At 38.7% G+C, this 16,096-nt stretch overlaps 1 protein-coding gene across 7 annotated transcripts in view; it reads right to left on the reverse strand.

Annotated features, from left to right (window-relative positions):
• NAV3 (neuron navigator 3) overlaps nucleotides 1–16,096 on the reverse strand; it is a 611,692-nt gene that overhangs the window by 162,281 nt on the left and 433,315 nt on the right. For all 7 annotated transcript variants that reach the window (XM_044228605.1, XM_044228606.1, XM_044228604.1 and 4 more), the window contains 2 exons: nucleotides 6,708–6,816; nucleotides 5,630–6,013 (listed from right to left, as the gene is read on the reverse strand). In XM_044228605.1, the coding sequence (XP_044084540.1) occupies nucleotides 5,630–6,013; nucleotides 6,708–6,816 (493 nt within the window). The remainder of the gene's footprint in view (nucleotides 1–5,629; nucleotides 6,014–6,707; nucleotides 6,817–16,096) is intronic.

Genomic DNA, 16,096 nt, shown 5'->3' on the forward strand with positions numbered 1-16,096 from the left:
AAATAACAGCGAGGGTTTTATTTGAAGGAGAAATCAACTCTGGGTTAAGTTACAAGATTTTGAGATTTCTTGCTTACAGAAGTAACTGTTAACTAATACAGTGGGAATCCTGGAAAATACAAAATGTTTCTGAGTATTGGTACACCTGTAATTTATATTATTATATATAGAACTCAGCTGTTTTTAAAAACTGCCTTAAGAGGGCACCTGGGTGGCTCAGTGGGTTAAGCCGCTGCCTTCGGCTCAGGTCATGATCTCGGGGTCCCGGGATCGAGTCCCACATCGGGCTCTCTGCTCAGCGGGGAGCCTGCTTCCTCCTCTCTCTCTCTCTGCCTGCCTCTCTGCCTACTTGTGATCTCTGTCTGTCAAATAAATAAATAAAATCTTTAAAAAAAAAAAACTGCCTTAAGAAAAAACTACTAATCTAAGAATGTATACACACATACTTACTTACAAACGTGTATGTATTAGTTACGCATTCACTGAACAAATGAGCTCCTATGAAAATATAAAAAACACTAGCATGGGGGTCATGTGGTATCTTGCCTATATTGCTCACTCCTGCACCCACAGCCCCAAAATGCTACCTGGCATACAGGGTGAACTCAGAAATATATTTTGGATACACATTTCACCTCAGGATCCTTCTCTCAATTCTTTTCCCAGAAGTCCACACATCTCCCACCATTTCCACTATCTTCTTCTATAGGAGACCACACTCGCCATCATATCTCTACCCTGAAAACTACTGCTTTTCCAACTTTTACCACAATGTCGTCCACTCTCTGTTTCTAACTCTACACTCATCATCTCCCTTCTGCTTTCTCAAAAAAGAAAAAAAAAAAAAGCCTCTTTTTCTGCCTATTTTCTCTAAAGCTATAATTTCCCCTTTCTGGCGCTTACAAAATGGGCATCTTATCTGAATTCACTGCCTCTCTTTAAGCCCTTATGAGTAGCACCTATCACTTTTTCTGGAAATTTCTCCTTCGTGGTATCTCCCATATCAGTTTTTCCGCTCCCTTCATCCCCATCAAAGCTACTCCCATATTTCTGGCCTATAGACCTTCACCTCAAGTTCTGCAGTAGTGTCTGAAATCTACCATCAGAGCTCCTCCTCTCAATACATTTTGCATATTTCCCCTGAGGGGGACTTTCAGAAATCATCTTCATGACCTCTTCTGTGTGGCTACTAAATAATCTTAAGAAACAGTGATTTCCACTGCTTAGAGTACACAGTTTAAATTTCTAAGCATAACGTTATTGAGGCCTGTCACAATAGACCCTATCTCTCAAAATTAAATATTCAGATTCCATGACTCTCGATTAAAGGAAAGGTCAGTGAATGTCCTCTAATCCAACTGTCCCTCTGATTCTAAAAATTATATTTTAGTCAAGTTCACTGAATGACATTCTTTCTACAATATTTCTCCTTTTCTTACAGATATTCTCTTAAAACATTTCCCTCCTCTATAGCTATTTAAATTAAACTATTTCCTTTTCTTATCCCCTCCTTTCTATCTCATGCCTGGATTTAACACTTTCTCTTTCTTCTGAACTTTTAGCTAAGTTCTTATCTGTACAAAACTTTTGAAATTACTCACACATTGCATTGTCCATGTCCATTGATTTCTGATTTAAATTACTCCCAAGATATGCATGTTTTCTCTCCCCAGATAAGCATTTTCTGTATATATAAATAAATAGTCAATCTTCATTATTCACAAACTCCATATTTACAAATTTGCTTACTTGCTAAAATTTGCAAATCAATAACTGCAACACTTCCATGATCATTCACAGACAGGTGCAGAGCAGCAATTTGAGTTGCCCGTGAGGACATTCCCAGCTGAGGTCAAATAAATAAGGTGACATTCTCACCTCTTGATTTGGCTCCCTTACTGTTAATGTCTCCTTTTTACAGGCTCTTTAGAGCCATATTTTCTGCATTTTTGTGCTCCCTGTTGGAGATTCTGCTGCTTAAAATGCCCCCTCAAGTGTAGTCTTGAGGTATTCTTTTGTCCCAAAGTGTAGGAGGGCTGTGGTGTGTCTCGCAAAAAACTATGACTTAGATAAACTTCATTTAGGCATGAATTACAGTGCTGTGAAGGCATGAGCTCAATGTTAATGAGTCTATAATATGTATTAATTCACAAATAAGGTAGCTTTAAATTGAAATACACATAAAACAAGATTATATTCTGATGAGTTGATAAAAATGTTGTGACCCAAAGCTCACAGGAACTATGTCTGTATTTCCCCTAGGAGCAATGGTTCAATATTCACTAATTCAGTATATGTGGTGACTACTGCAGATAAGGAGATTGACTGCCTGTGTGTGTGTGAGTGTGTGTCTGTCTGTCTGTGTGTATATTCTATGTATATGTATATATGAGTGTATACATTAATATGTGCATGTGTGTATGTATAAATATGCTATATTTATGTATATAATTAAATCTTTATTCAGGGGGATGGAAGAGGTCTCTCTGTAGTTCACCTGCTTGCTGTGCCCCGGCTCGGAGAGCAGTCATCGAACCGTGCTGCAATTCATGGTTTATGGCAACATCAAGCTGAGAGCCCACTCCTAGGCTAACTGATTGCAGCCAGCTCCCTTGCTCTAGTGCCTGGGAACTCTGATGCAGTCAGGCACCCCAATCTTCCTGTGGCCCCAAGAATCCTGAAACCACAGTGTCCCACCTAGCATTCCACCCCACCTTGCCACCTGACTCATGAACAGTTACTCAGCAAATTCAAATCAAAACCACAGTGAGATACCACTTCACACCAGAATGGCTAAAATTAACAAGACAGGAAACAACAGGTGTTGGCAAAGATTCAGAGAAAGGGGAACCCTCATACACCGTTGGTGGGAATGCAAGCTGGGACAGCCACTCTGGAAAACAGTATGGAGGTTCCTCAAAACATTGAAAATAGAGCTACCTTAAGACCCAGCAACTAAACTACTAGGTATTTACCCCAAAGATACAAATGTAGTGATCTGAAGAGGAATCTGCACCCCAATGTTTATAGCAGCAATGTCTACAATAGGTAAACCATGGAAAAAGCCCAGAAGTCCATCAACAGATGAATGAATAAAGAAGATGTTGTGTATATATATACATATACACACACACACATATAATGGAATACTATGCAGCCATCAAAACAAATGAAATCTTGCCATTTGTAACTACATGGATGGAACTAGAGGGCATTATGCTGAGCGAAATAAGTCAATCAGAGAAAGACAATTGTCATCTGATCTCACTGATATGTGGCATTTAAGAAACAAAAGCAGAGGATCATAGGGGAAGGGAAGGAAAAATAAATCAAGATGAAATCAGAGAGGGAGACAAGTCATAAGAGACTCTTAACCATAAAGATAAAGTGAAGGCTGCTGGAGGGAAGGGGTGTAAGGAGATGGGGTAACTGGGTGAAGGGCATTAAGGAGGACAGGTGATGTGATGAGCACTGGGTATTATGTAAGACTGATGAGGGTTGCCTCGGTGGCTCAGTCGTTAAGCGCCTGCCTTTGGCTCAGGTCATGATCCCAGGGTCCTGGGATTGAGCTCCACATCAGGCTCCATGCTCAGTGGGAAGCCTGCTTCTCCCTCTCCCACTCCCCTGCTTGTGTTTTCTCTCTTGCTGTGTCTCTCTGTCAAATAAATAAACAAAATCTTAAAAAAAAATAAACAAAAAAAAAAACCACTGATGGATCACTGACCTCTACTTCTGAAATTAATAATATACTATATGATAATTAATTGAATTTAAATAAAAAATAAATCTTCATCCAATAGTGAATATAAAAACACATATGCTCTCGGGGCGCCTGGGTGGCTCAGTGGGTTAAAGTCTCTGCCTTCGGCTCAGGTTATGATCCCAGGGTCCTGGGATCGAGCCCCCCACAACTGGGCTCTCTGCTCAGCAGGGAGCTTGCTTCCTCCTCTCTCTGACTGCCTCTCTGCCTACTTGTAATCTCTGTCTGTCAAATAAAAAAAAAAAATACATATGCTCTCACTTAAAGAGATGAAGAAAGAAAAGAGAAGGAGATAGGAGTGAAGAGTAGAAACAGTGGGTGAGAAAAGGGAGAGACAGGAGAAAAAGTTCATGCTTTCAAAAGTTTAGCTCCTGTGCTGCCCAAACTGGGTATCCTCACCCCCAGATGGTATTTAATATGGACAAAAATGATAACAATAACATCTACAAGTTAGTGTGATTATTAATGATAATAAATGGAATTATGATGCTGATGACAAATTTACTCAACTCTCATACTGTGACAGGCTTTGAGTAAGTACAATTTTGTGGGTTATTTCCTTAATTCCTAATAATTTTGTGGAGATTCTGCAATTTCATCCTTATTACAGAAAGCAAAGAGTTTGGGCAAATTAAGCCCCCATGGCATCCACAGACAGCAAATTGTAGAAAGGAATTTAAATTAGACTCTGACTCCAGCAGCATCTCAACTACCTCCTACCCTAACTGACCGCAATCTGTCTCCCGAATTCTAAACTGTTGAAATTTAGGCATCTGGGAAGGAGCACGAATGAAAGCACTGGATATGGGGACATCACAGCAGAGCTATACATCGAAAGCTCTTCTGTAATTTTTTTTTTTAAGTCTGTCACCTTTCAAATAAGATTTTCTTTTTTCTTTTCTTCTTTTCTTTTCTTTCATGAAGGATGTCAGGAAGGTTACTCATATAGAAGAATGCTTTTTGATACTGGTTCTCTCAGATGTATAAGGACAAAAAGTAGGTCAAATCCCTAAATTTAGCATTTTGGAAAATCATGAAAATTATAAACTTGATTTGGGAAGCTTTTCCTTGCATTACAGAGCCAAGGTTTTGAAGCCAGATGTATGTGACTTCTAATGCAAGTCTCCCTTTTCCTTAGCATTATACAATCGTGGCTAGTTAGGATAAGGTTTTGTATCTGTAAGGAATTATAATTATTTATAGAAGTAGCTTTAATAGAGTATCCTATTGCCTCCACTGGGGCTCATTTTCAGATTGGGCTGAATACTCCACATTGCCAAAATCTTTAAGAGTTTTATAATCACAACATTTTTTGCAGATTACAATAGAAAACAGAAGAAAAACAAAGGCTATGATTTAAAAAATAAATCTGATACTATCAAAAGAGATTGAAAATCTCAATTTTAAAACGATTTTCCCTCAAGTTAGATTGGAGGTGCATAACTAAAGAAAGCTAGAAAATATCTATCTTCAAAAAGTTAGAGGCAGTTTTGACAAACCAAATTGAAAAACTAAAATCTAGCAGCCCCGCAAAACTCCTCCTGTCCCCTTCCCACATCTTTTACTACAAAATCTGTGACTTAAGAATTGTGTGAAAATCACTCCAAAAAGCACAGGGCACATTTGGTTCTCTCAACTAACAACAGAAAGATTTAAGGGCATACAATGAAAAGATTTTATAGAAGTTTTAGATATTTTACTCTTCATGAATGAGCAGAAGAGAAGGTCTGATACATCCCCAAACAACCTTCAGTTTTTCATGAGTTCTAATGACTTTGTGAGCTGACCGAATTACTTTTTCTCTAGCTCATGCATCTTAGTAGAACATTCCCTGTCTGTGTAATGTTGGTAGACACCAAGGCCACTTACCCACTATTGATGTCATCAGCCCTGAGACTTTTCCCAAGGATATCACCGTCACTCATATATCCACCAACGTCAACTTCAGAAGACATGTCCAGGTCACTGCTTGCTTTCTCACTCATGTCAATTTGGGATATGTTTCCCAGTCGAGAGACAGCTGCCCGACGGAGAGGTGTTGTGTACATGAACCTTGAGGGGTCTGTGTGGATGAATCGGCTGGTACCACTGCGAGGGTAGCCAGCCCCCAGGGAGGGAGCATCTCCAGCCTGAAGTCGAGGACATGCCTGACCCAACCTCCAGGTCATGGGAGTGGGTCGGCTTGTCAGGTTGGGTATGGTCCTTCCATTCACTTCTGTTGTCACAGTGCTGTCAAATGTTGTCTCCAGGGTGCTGGCAAACAAAGGAAGAAAGAACTATACTCGGATTCACTTGGGATCATAGACCAAGAATACATGAAGACAGGAAAGGCTAGAGCTGAGTCATTTCTTAGAAGTATGTCATTTTCATGAAAGTCAAATTATACTTTCATGATGAGATGCAAAACGCCTCTGCAGATGTCAGCATGCGGGATGGGGCATTCATTAGAAGATTGTTGTTTTGCTTTTTTGCTTTTGAAAGAAAGGTCATTGTCACATTTTAGAAAAAGCAAAATTGTGTTTCACAGTTTCAACCAACCCTTCACCTAACCCCAGTGGCTTCCCAGAACTATTCTGGAAGTTGAGACCAATTGTGTTTCAGAGTCTCTCTGTACCCCCATCCCCACTCCTGCCCCAGATGCATTTCAACTGCAACTTCTGTCCACTGTTCTTTGTCACAGGCAAGGAAATCTACTTGGTTGTGATGGTGATAATTTCAGTAGCTATTTTAGTTTGAAAGGGATACTCTATAGAAGAAGAGATGGATGGGAAAAAAAAGTCCTAGGGTATATGCTAAGAAGTAGCCAGCTGAATGTCCTGTAAAATTTAAGTGAGAAAATAGTAAGGGGAAATTGAATTTTTTCTTTATTCTTAGAAGATGTTAAGTTCTTGATAGTCATTTTTTTTTTCTTTATTGGCCCAACAATATATAGAATTGAGAAAAAAACCTGTGGCTTATCTGGGTCCCACGAAGACTGGACATAGTCTCCTCTAAATTTTGCCTCAAATCTGCTATGTTTTTAACTGTTCTCATTCTTCTTGTTTCAGGGTCTTCACCTGGAAAAGTAACATAATAATATATTTGCCAGTCAAGTCATTTACTGATCTCAGAATAACTGCATACATAGATAAGTAATATAAATTCTTCTCCTTAAAAATATAACAATAGGTAGGAAATTCCAAATGGCTACTATCTGAAAAGTGCAATTCTTCTTTCTACATTCACATTCAATAAAATGTGAATAGAAACAAATGTATCATTACAAGTAATAACTGATGAGGAGTGATGATAATACAATAATACTTTGTAGATCCATGACCTTAATCATTGCGAAGTGACAGTGATTAATTCAGTAATATACTATTTAGTACTCCACATTACTGAGCTTAATTTAAAAATCTGAAATTATTTGGAACCTAATTAATCTCATAATTACCTATTTCTAGGTCTAGTCAGGAGAGTAAGATAAACTTACCTTGTAGCAATTACACATTTGGGCTCTGGGGAATAAGATAGAGGTCTTTTCTTACAGAGGCAATACCATTATAAGTCTTCTATTAACATTGGGAGGCTATATTTTTAAATAAAAATATGTTGATTTTTTCTACACTTTCTACAGGGACTCACAAAATACCCCTGTGCCACCAGAGTGCCAATAAAGTCCCCAGCATCTAAACCCAGCATGTGTTTAATACGCTTGAAACCCACAGGTTTCCAATGTGACAAATGCTGGCCTTGCTCAACCACCACCTCTCTTTCAGATGCAGAGGTGCCATTAAATGAGTTTGATTATGGACATGTAATACTTCCAAGCCAGTGGCCACCTGAAACTGGTCTATTTGGAGACTGAAAAGAACATGGGGACACAATAGAAGAAGTAGAGAAATTAAAAAAAAAAAAAAAAGAAAGAAAGATGAGGGGTAGGAGTCAAGATGGCAGAGGATTAGCAGACTGAGATGATGTTAGGTCACAGGAGTTCAGCTAGGTAGTTATCAAAGCATTCCTAACACCGACAACCCAACAGGAGATCGAAAAGAAGCAGCAATTGTAGAAACAGAAAATGGACCACTTTCTAAAAGGTAGGATGTGTGGAGAAGTGAATCTGAAGGGACGAGAAGAGAGGCCGTGGAAGGAAGGGCCAGTTCCCGACAAGCGACAGAGCAATGGAGCACAAAATTCTAACTTTTAAAAGTCTGCTCCAGACTGGGTGGCTCAGTGGGTTAAGCCTCTGCCTTCAGATCAGGTCGTGATCTCAGGGTCCTGGGATCAAGCCCCACATTGGGCTCTCTGCTTGGCAGGGAGTCTGCTTCTACCCCCCGCCCCATCTGCTACTCTGCCTACTTGTGATCGCTGAATAAATAAATAAAATCTTTAAAAAAAAAAAAAAGTCTGCTCCACCGAGGGACATCACTCCAGAGTCCAACCAGGGGTGGAGCGCTCAAAGGGACAGTGTGGTCTCAGGTGCTGCAAGGTCACAGAAGGATCGGAGGTGTCTGAGTGTAGCAGAGCTCACAGGTATCACAATGGGGAAGCCGGCTACAGAGATGGAGCTGAGGAGTAGACTCTCAGCTCAGAGTTACCTTAAACTGTGATCCATGGCATAGTCAGGCCCCTGCTTTTTGAGCAGGGACCCCACAAATGGCAGATCTGGGGAGACCCAACTTCCTTCTCTGGATGCAGGAATCTGCTGTGTTTGGAGACTCCAAATGAGGCTGTGTGCCAGAGACTGAAACGTTCGGTCACTTGGAGCGAGGCTGGAGGCCAGGGAGACAGGAATGACTGCTTTTCTAGGAGGGTGCACTGAGGAGTGGGGAACCAAGCTCTCAGATAATCCGGGCCAGAGATTGGGAGGCCACCATTTTCATTCCTGTCCTCCAGAGCTCTACAGAAAACATTCAGGGAACAAGAGCTCCCGAGAACAAACCCGATCAGATTACTTAGGCCAGCCACTGGCAAGGGGGCACAGTTGGACCTCGGGCAAAGACATCTAAGAATCACTAAAACAGGTCCCTCCTCCAGAAGATTAGCAAGAATATCCAGCCAAGACCAAGCTCACTGATCAAGGAGAATAGCAGAATTCCAGAGGAAGGGAAAGCAAAGAATGGAATTCATGACTTTCTCCTCATGATTCTTTAGTCTTGCAAAGTTAATTAAATTTTAAATTTTTTCTTATTCTAATTTTTTTAACTTTTCATATTTCCTATTTAACTTTTATTAACTAGTTTATCTTAACAATACCTTTCTTTAAAAAAAAACTTTTAAAATCTCCATTATTATAGTCATATTTCATCCTTCATTGGATCTAACTTTATTTTTTGTATACATATAGTGTTTTATCTTCTAAAAAATTTTTGGCATAATATTTCTTCTAATACATCAAAATATACCCTAAATATAGCACAGGGTATTGTTCTAGTCTCCAGCCTGAGCACATTCTCTCCACTTACTTTTTCCAACCAAATTATCAATTCCTGTTTTAGAATTTTTTTAAAATTTTCATCTTTACAGTCATAGTCAATCCCTTCATCATTTTACCCTTATTTTTGTATATATACAAGTTTTTCTTTCTTTAAAATTTTAGGAGGTACTTTCTTCTAAGGGACCAAAATATACCCAAAATCAAGTGGATGGCTCTGTTCTATTCACCAGTCTAATATATATATGTATCTATATATATAGAAGAACTATATATATACACATGCATATATATAGTTTAAAAAAATTAAAGAAAAATCAATTCTTACATATATATATACATGTACCCCCTCACCTCTCCCTCCAATTTTGGGTCTCTTCTGATTTGGTTTGTGTACATTTTCCTGGTGTCTTTAACACCCTTTTACTACTTTATTCTCTCATTCATATATTCTTATCTGGATAAAATGACAGGGTGGAAAAATCACCATACACAAAAAAGAACAAGAGGCAGTATTGAAGGCTATGGACCTAATCAATACAGACATTGGCAATATGTCAGATCCAGAGTCCAGAATGATGATTCTCAAGGTGTTAGCTAGGCTCGAAAAAGGCATGGAAGATATCAGAGAAACCCTGTCTGGGGAAATAAAAGCCCTTTTTGGAGAAATAGAAGAACTAAAATCTAACCAGGTTGAAATCAAAAAGCTGTTAATGAGTGCAATAAAAAATGGAAGCTCTTACTGCTACGACAAATGAGGCAGAAGAGAGAATTAGTGATATAGAAGACCAAATGATGGAGAATAAAGCAGCTAAGCAAAAAGAGACAAACAACTACTGGACCATGAGGGGAGAATTTGTGAGATAAGTGATATCATAAGATGAAACAATATTAGAATAATTGGGATTCCAGAAGAAGAAGAAAGAGGGGGGGGGCAGAAGGTATATTGGAGCAAATTATAATAGAGAATGCCCCTAATATGGCCAAGGGAACAAACATCAAAACCCAGGAGACACACACAACCCCCCTCAAAATCAATAAAAATAGGTCCATACCCTGTCATCTAATAGTAAAACTGACAAGTATTAATGACAAAGAGAAAATCCTGAAAGCAGCCCAGGACAATAGTCTGTAACATACAATAGTAAAAATATGAGATTGGCAGCACACTTATCCACAGAGACCTGGCAGGCCAGAAAGAACTGGCATTATATATTCAGAGCACTAAATGAGAAAAACATGCAGTCAAGAATACTATATCCAGCTAGGCTATCATTAAAAATAGAAAGAGAGACCAAAAGATTCCAGGACAAACAAAAACTTAAAGATTTGTATATGCCAATCCAACCCTACAGGAAATATTGAAAGGGTTCCTCTAAGCAAAGAGAGAGTCTGAAAGTAGTAGACCAGAAAGGAATGGAGACAATATACAGTAACAGTCACCTTACAGGCAATACAATGGTACTAAATTCATATCTTTCAATAGTTACCCTGAATGTAAATGGGCTAAATGACCCATTCAAAAGACACAGGTATCGAAATGGATTTTTTTTTAAAAAGCCATTAATATACTGTCTACAAGAAACTCATTTTAGACCCAAAGACACCTCCAGATTTAAAGTGAGGGGGTGGAAAACCATTCACCATGCTAAAGGACATCAAAAGAAAGCTGGGCTGGCAATCCTTATATCAGATACATTAGATTTTAAGCCAAAGACTATACTAAGAGATGAGGAATGACACTATATGGAACCCAAAGGGTCTGTCGAACAAAGAGATCTAACAATTTTAAATATCTATGCCCCTAACATAAGAGCAGCGAACTATATAAACCAATTAATAGCAAAATCAAAGAAATGCATCAACAATAATACAATAATAGTACGGAACATTAACATTCCCCTCACTGAAATGGACAGATTATCCAAGTAAAAGATCAACAAGGAAATAAAGGCCTTAAATGACACATTGGACCAGGTGGAATCACAGTTATATTCAGAACATTCCATCCCAAGCAATAGAATACACACTCTTCTCTACTGCACATGGAACATTCTCCAGAATAGATCCCATCCTGGGCCACAAATCAGGTCTCAACCGGTACCAAAAGACTGGGATCATCCCCTGCATGTATTAAGATCACAATGCTCTGAAGCTAGAACTCAATCACAAGAGGAAAGTTGGAAAGAACTCAAATACATGGAGGTTAAAGAGCATCCTACTCAAGAATGAATGGGTCAACCAGGAACTTAAAGAAGAACTGAAACAATTCATGGAAACAAATGATAAAGAAAACACAACTGATCAAAATCTGTGGGACACAGCAAGGGCAGTCCTGAGACAGAAATATATAGCAACACAAGCCTTTCTCAAGAAAGAAGAAAGATCTCAAGTACACAACCTAACCCTAAACCTAAAGGAGCTGGAGAAACAACAGCAAAGAAAGCCTAAACCCAGCAGGAGAAGAGAAATCATAAAGATCAGAGCAGAAATCAAAGAAATAGAAACCAAAAAAAAAAAAAACAGTGGAACAGATCAATGAAACTAGGAGCTGGTTCTTTGAAAGAATTAATAAGATTGATAAGTCCCTGGCCAGACTAATCAAAAGAAAAGAGAAAGGACCCAAATAAATAAAATCATGAATAACAGAGGGGAGATTACAACCAACACCAAAGAAATATATACAATTATAAGAACATATTAGGAACAACTATATGCCAGCAAATTTGGCAATCTGGAAGAAATGGATGCATTCCTAGGAACCTATAAACTACCAAAAATGAACCAAGAAGAAATAAAGAACCTAAACAGACCCATAACCAGTAAGGAGATTGAAGCAGTCATCTAAAATCTCCAAACAAACAAGAGCCCAGGGCCAGACAGCTTCCCAGGGGAATTCTACCAAACATTTAAAGAAAAATTAATACCTATTCTCCTGAAACTGTTCCAAAAAATACAAATGGAAGGAAAATTGCCAAACTCATTTATGAGGCCAGTATTACCTTGATCCCAAAACCAACAAAGACCCCATCAAACAGGAAAATTACAGACCAATTCCTTGATGAACATAGATATGAAAATTCTCACCAAAATACTAGCCAATAGGATCCAACAGTACATTAAAAGGATTATTCACCATGACCAAGTGGGATTTATTCCTGGGTTGCAAGGTTGGTTCAACATCTACAAATCAATCAGTGTGATACATTACATTAATAAAAGAAAGAAGAACCATGTGATACTCTCAATAGATGCTGAAAAAGCATCTGACAAAGTATATCATCCTTTTGTGATCAAAACTCTTCAAAGTGTAGGGACAGAGGGTACATACCTCAATATCATGAAAGCCATCTATAAAAAACCCGCAGCAAATATCATTCTCAATGGAGAAAAACTAAGAGTTTTTCCGCTAAGTTCAGGAACAAGGCAGGGATATCCATTATCACCACTGCTATTCAACATAGTATCAGAAGTCCCAGCCTCCGCAATCAGACAACAAAAACAACAACAAAATTAAAGGCAGCCAAATCAGCAAATAAGGAGTCAAACTATCACTCTTTGCAGATGATATGATACTTTATGTGGAAAACCTAAAAGACTCCACTCCAAAACTGGAATTCAGTAAATTGTCAGGATATAAAATCAATGCACAGAAATCAGTTGCATTTCTATACACCAACAACAAGACAGAAGAAAGAGAAATTAAGAAGTCGATCCCATTTACAATTGCACCCAAACCATAAGATACCTAGGGATAAACCTAACCAAAGAGGCAAAGAATCTATACTCAGAAAACTATGAAGTACTCATGAAAGAAATGGAGGAATACACAAAGAAATGGATAATGTTCCATGCTCATGGATTGGAAGAACAAATATTGTGAAAATGTCTATGCTACCTAAAACAATCTACACATTTATTGCAATCCCTACCAAATATCATCAAATTTTTTCAAAGAAATGGAACATATAATCTTAAAATTTATATTGAACCTAAAAGACCCCAAATAGCAGAGGAATGTTGATAAGGAAAGCCAAAGTTGGTGGCATCACGATTCCAGACTTCAAGCTCTATTACAAAGCTGTCATCATTAAGACGTATAGTACTGGCACAAAAACAGACACATAGATCAATAGAGCAGAACAGAGAGCCCAGAAATAGACACTCAACTCTATGGTCAATTAATCTTTGACAAAGCAGGAAAGAATGTCCAATGGAAAAAAGACAGTCTCTTCAACAAGTGGTGTTGGGAAAACTGGACAGCCACATGCAGAAAGATGAACCTGGACCATTTCCTTACACCACACACAAAAATAGACTCCAAATGGATGAAAGACCTTAGTGTGAGAAAGGAATCCATCAACATTCTGGAGGAGAACATAGGCAGCAACCTCTTTGATCTCAGCCACAGCAACTTCTTCATAGAAACACAGCCAAAGGCAAGGGAAGCAAGGGTAAAAATGAACTATTGGGACGTCATCAAGATCAAAAGCTTTGCACAGCAAAGGAAACAGTCAACAAAATCAAAAAACAACTGACAGAATGGGAGAAGATATTTGCAAACAATGTATCAGATAAAGGGTAGTATCCAATATCTATAAAGAATTTATCAAATTCAATACCCAAAGAATAAACAATCCAATCAAGAAATGGGCAGAGGATATGAACAAACATTTCTGCAAGGAAGACATCCAGATGGTTAACAGACACATGAAAAAGTGCTCCAGATCCCTTGGTGTCAGGGAAATATAAATCAAAATCACAATGAGATACCTCGTCACACCAGTCAGAATGGCTAAAATTAACAAGTCAGGAAATGACAGATGTTGGAGAGGATGCGGATAAAGGGGAACCCTCCTACACTGTTGGTGGGAAGGACTCTGGAAAACAGTATGGAGGTTCCTCAAAAAGTTGAAAATGGAGCTACCCTTGACCCAGCAATTGCACTACTGGGTAGTTAGCCTAAAGATAGGAATGTAGTCACCCAAAAGGGCACATGCATCCGAATGTTTATAACAGCAATGTCCACAGTAGCCTAACTATGGAAAGAACCTAGATGTCCACCAAAAGATGAATGGATAAAGAAGATGTGGTATATATCTACAATGGAATACTATGCAGCCATCAAAAGAAATGAAATCTTCCCATTTGCAACAACGTGGATGGAACTAGAGGGTATTAGGCTGAGCGAAATAAGTCAATCAGAGAAAGACAATTATCATATGATCTCCTGATATGAAGAATTTGAAAGGCAAAGTGGGGGACTTGGGGGTAGGGAAGAAAAAAATGAAACAAGATAGGGTCAGGAGGGAGATAATCTTTAAGTGACTCTTAGTCTCACAAACCAAACTGAGAGTTGCCAGGGGATAGGGAGAGGGAGGTTGGGTTATGGACATTGGGGAGGGTATGTGATATGGTGAGTGCTGTGAGTTGTGTAAGCCTGACGATTTACAGACCTGTCCCCCTGGGGTCAGTATATGTTTATTTTTAAAAGTAATTTAAAAGGGGCACCAGGTGGCTCAGTGGGTTAAGCCTCTGCCTTCAGCTCAGGTCATGATCTCAGGGTCCTGGGATCGAGCCCCACATCAGGCTCTCTGCTCAGCAGGGAGTCTGCTTCCCCCTCTCTCTGCCTTTCTCTCTACCTACTTGTGTTCTCTCTCTGTGTCAAATCAATAAGTAAAATCTTTAAAACAAGTAATAAAAAAATCTATTTGTTCTATTTCTGAGAGTTGCCTGTTAAAGTTTCTAGTGATGATTGTGAATTTATCTCCTTCCCCATTTAGTTTTGTCAGTTTTTGTTTTATGGACTTCAAAGCTCTGTTATTAGGTGTATTATGTTCAGAATTGCCCTGTCAGTTGATACATTCAATACTTTATCATTATAAAGTAAAGTATCTGTCTCTAACTTGGACAATATTTCTTGTTTGAAGTCTACTTTGTCTGATAGAAATGCAATTACACTAGCTTTCTTATGATTTGTGTTTGGATGGTGTATATTTTTTCTATCTTTTTACTTTTAAACTCTTTGTGACTCTAAAGTGTGTATTCATATTGGCAAGATAAATTTCAGTCTTACATTAATCATTCTGATAATCTCTGTTTTTAATTGTAAGTTTTAATCCAATCACATTTAATATAGTAATTAATATAATAAAAAAAGAAAGATGAATGAAGAAAGGAAGGGAGGGAAGAAGGGAGGTAGGGGTATGGATGGGCTAAGCGGAGGGAAGGTATGAGAAGGAGAGGGGAAGAGAAGCAAGTAAAGGACAGGGATAGCGGGAAAGAGAAGGGAATGGAAGGAAAGGAAAAACAAAAGGGAAAGTGAAGTTAGAAAATAGCATATATTAAACTTCTATATGAAAGCCATCACACAGACAGGTGAAGATGTATATCTACAGTCTGTTTCAAGAATATTGGTAGATATTTGATGTGTTCATTTTCTTCTACAGAATTCATGCCAGATTAAAAAAATATATATACAGCAAATGCACCCACTTAACATGTATAATATCAGCATAGCGCTGGTAGGGATTTCAGAGAATGTCTGTCCTTGCCTCTCAGCCAGTGAGGAAACTCATCTATGCCTCACTTGGGAGATAGCCATGGGCCTCTGCCTTAAACTTCCAAGATTGGAGAGGCATCCTCTCAGGAAGAGATGGCTCCTTCTACTCTTGGACAGGTCTAAATGTGAAAACATTTCTGAGGATGGACAATTTGTCTCCCTTTCATTTCCATCTAGTGGTCCTAGATACTCTGTAAGCCACTCAACTTTCAGAGACTGGAACACACCCACTGCCCATTCCTCTATTTTCTTCTTCAGCCAAACATCACTATGTTGTTCATTTTTCCTCATCCCAAATGGTTGCCAAAACATCCACCATTCTGCTGCCAGTCTGTAAATATCTACTTTTTAATTGACA

The sequence above is a fragment of the Neovison vison genome, chromosome 12 (genome assembly GCF_020171115.1).
Source record: "Neovison vison isolate M4711 chromosome 12, ASM_NN_V1, whole genome shotgun sequence".
Lineage (NCBI taxonomy): Eukaryota > Metazoa > Chordata > Mammalia > Carnivora > Mustelidae > Neogale > Neogale vison.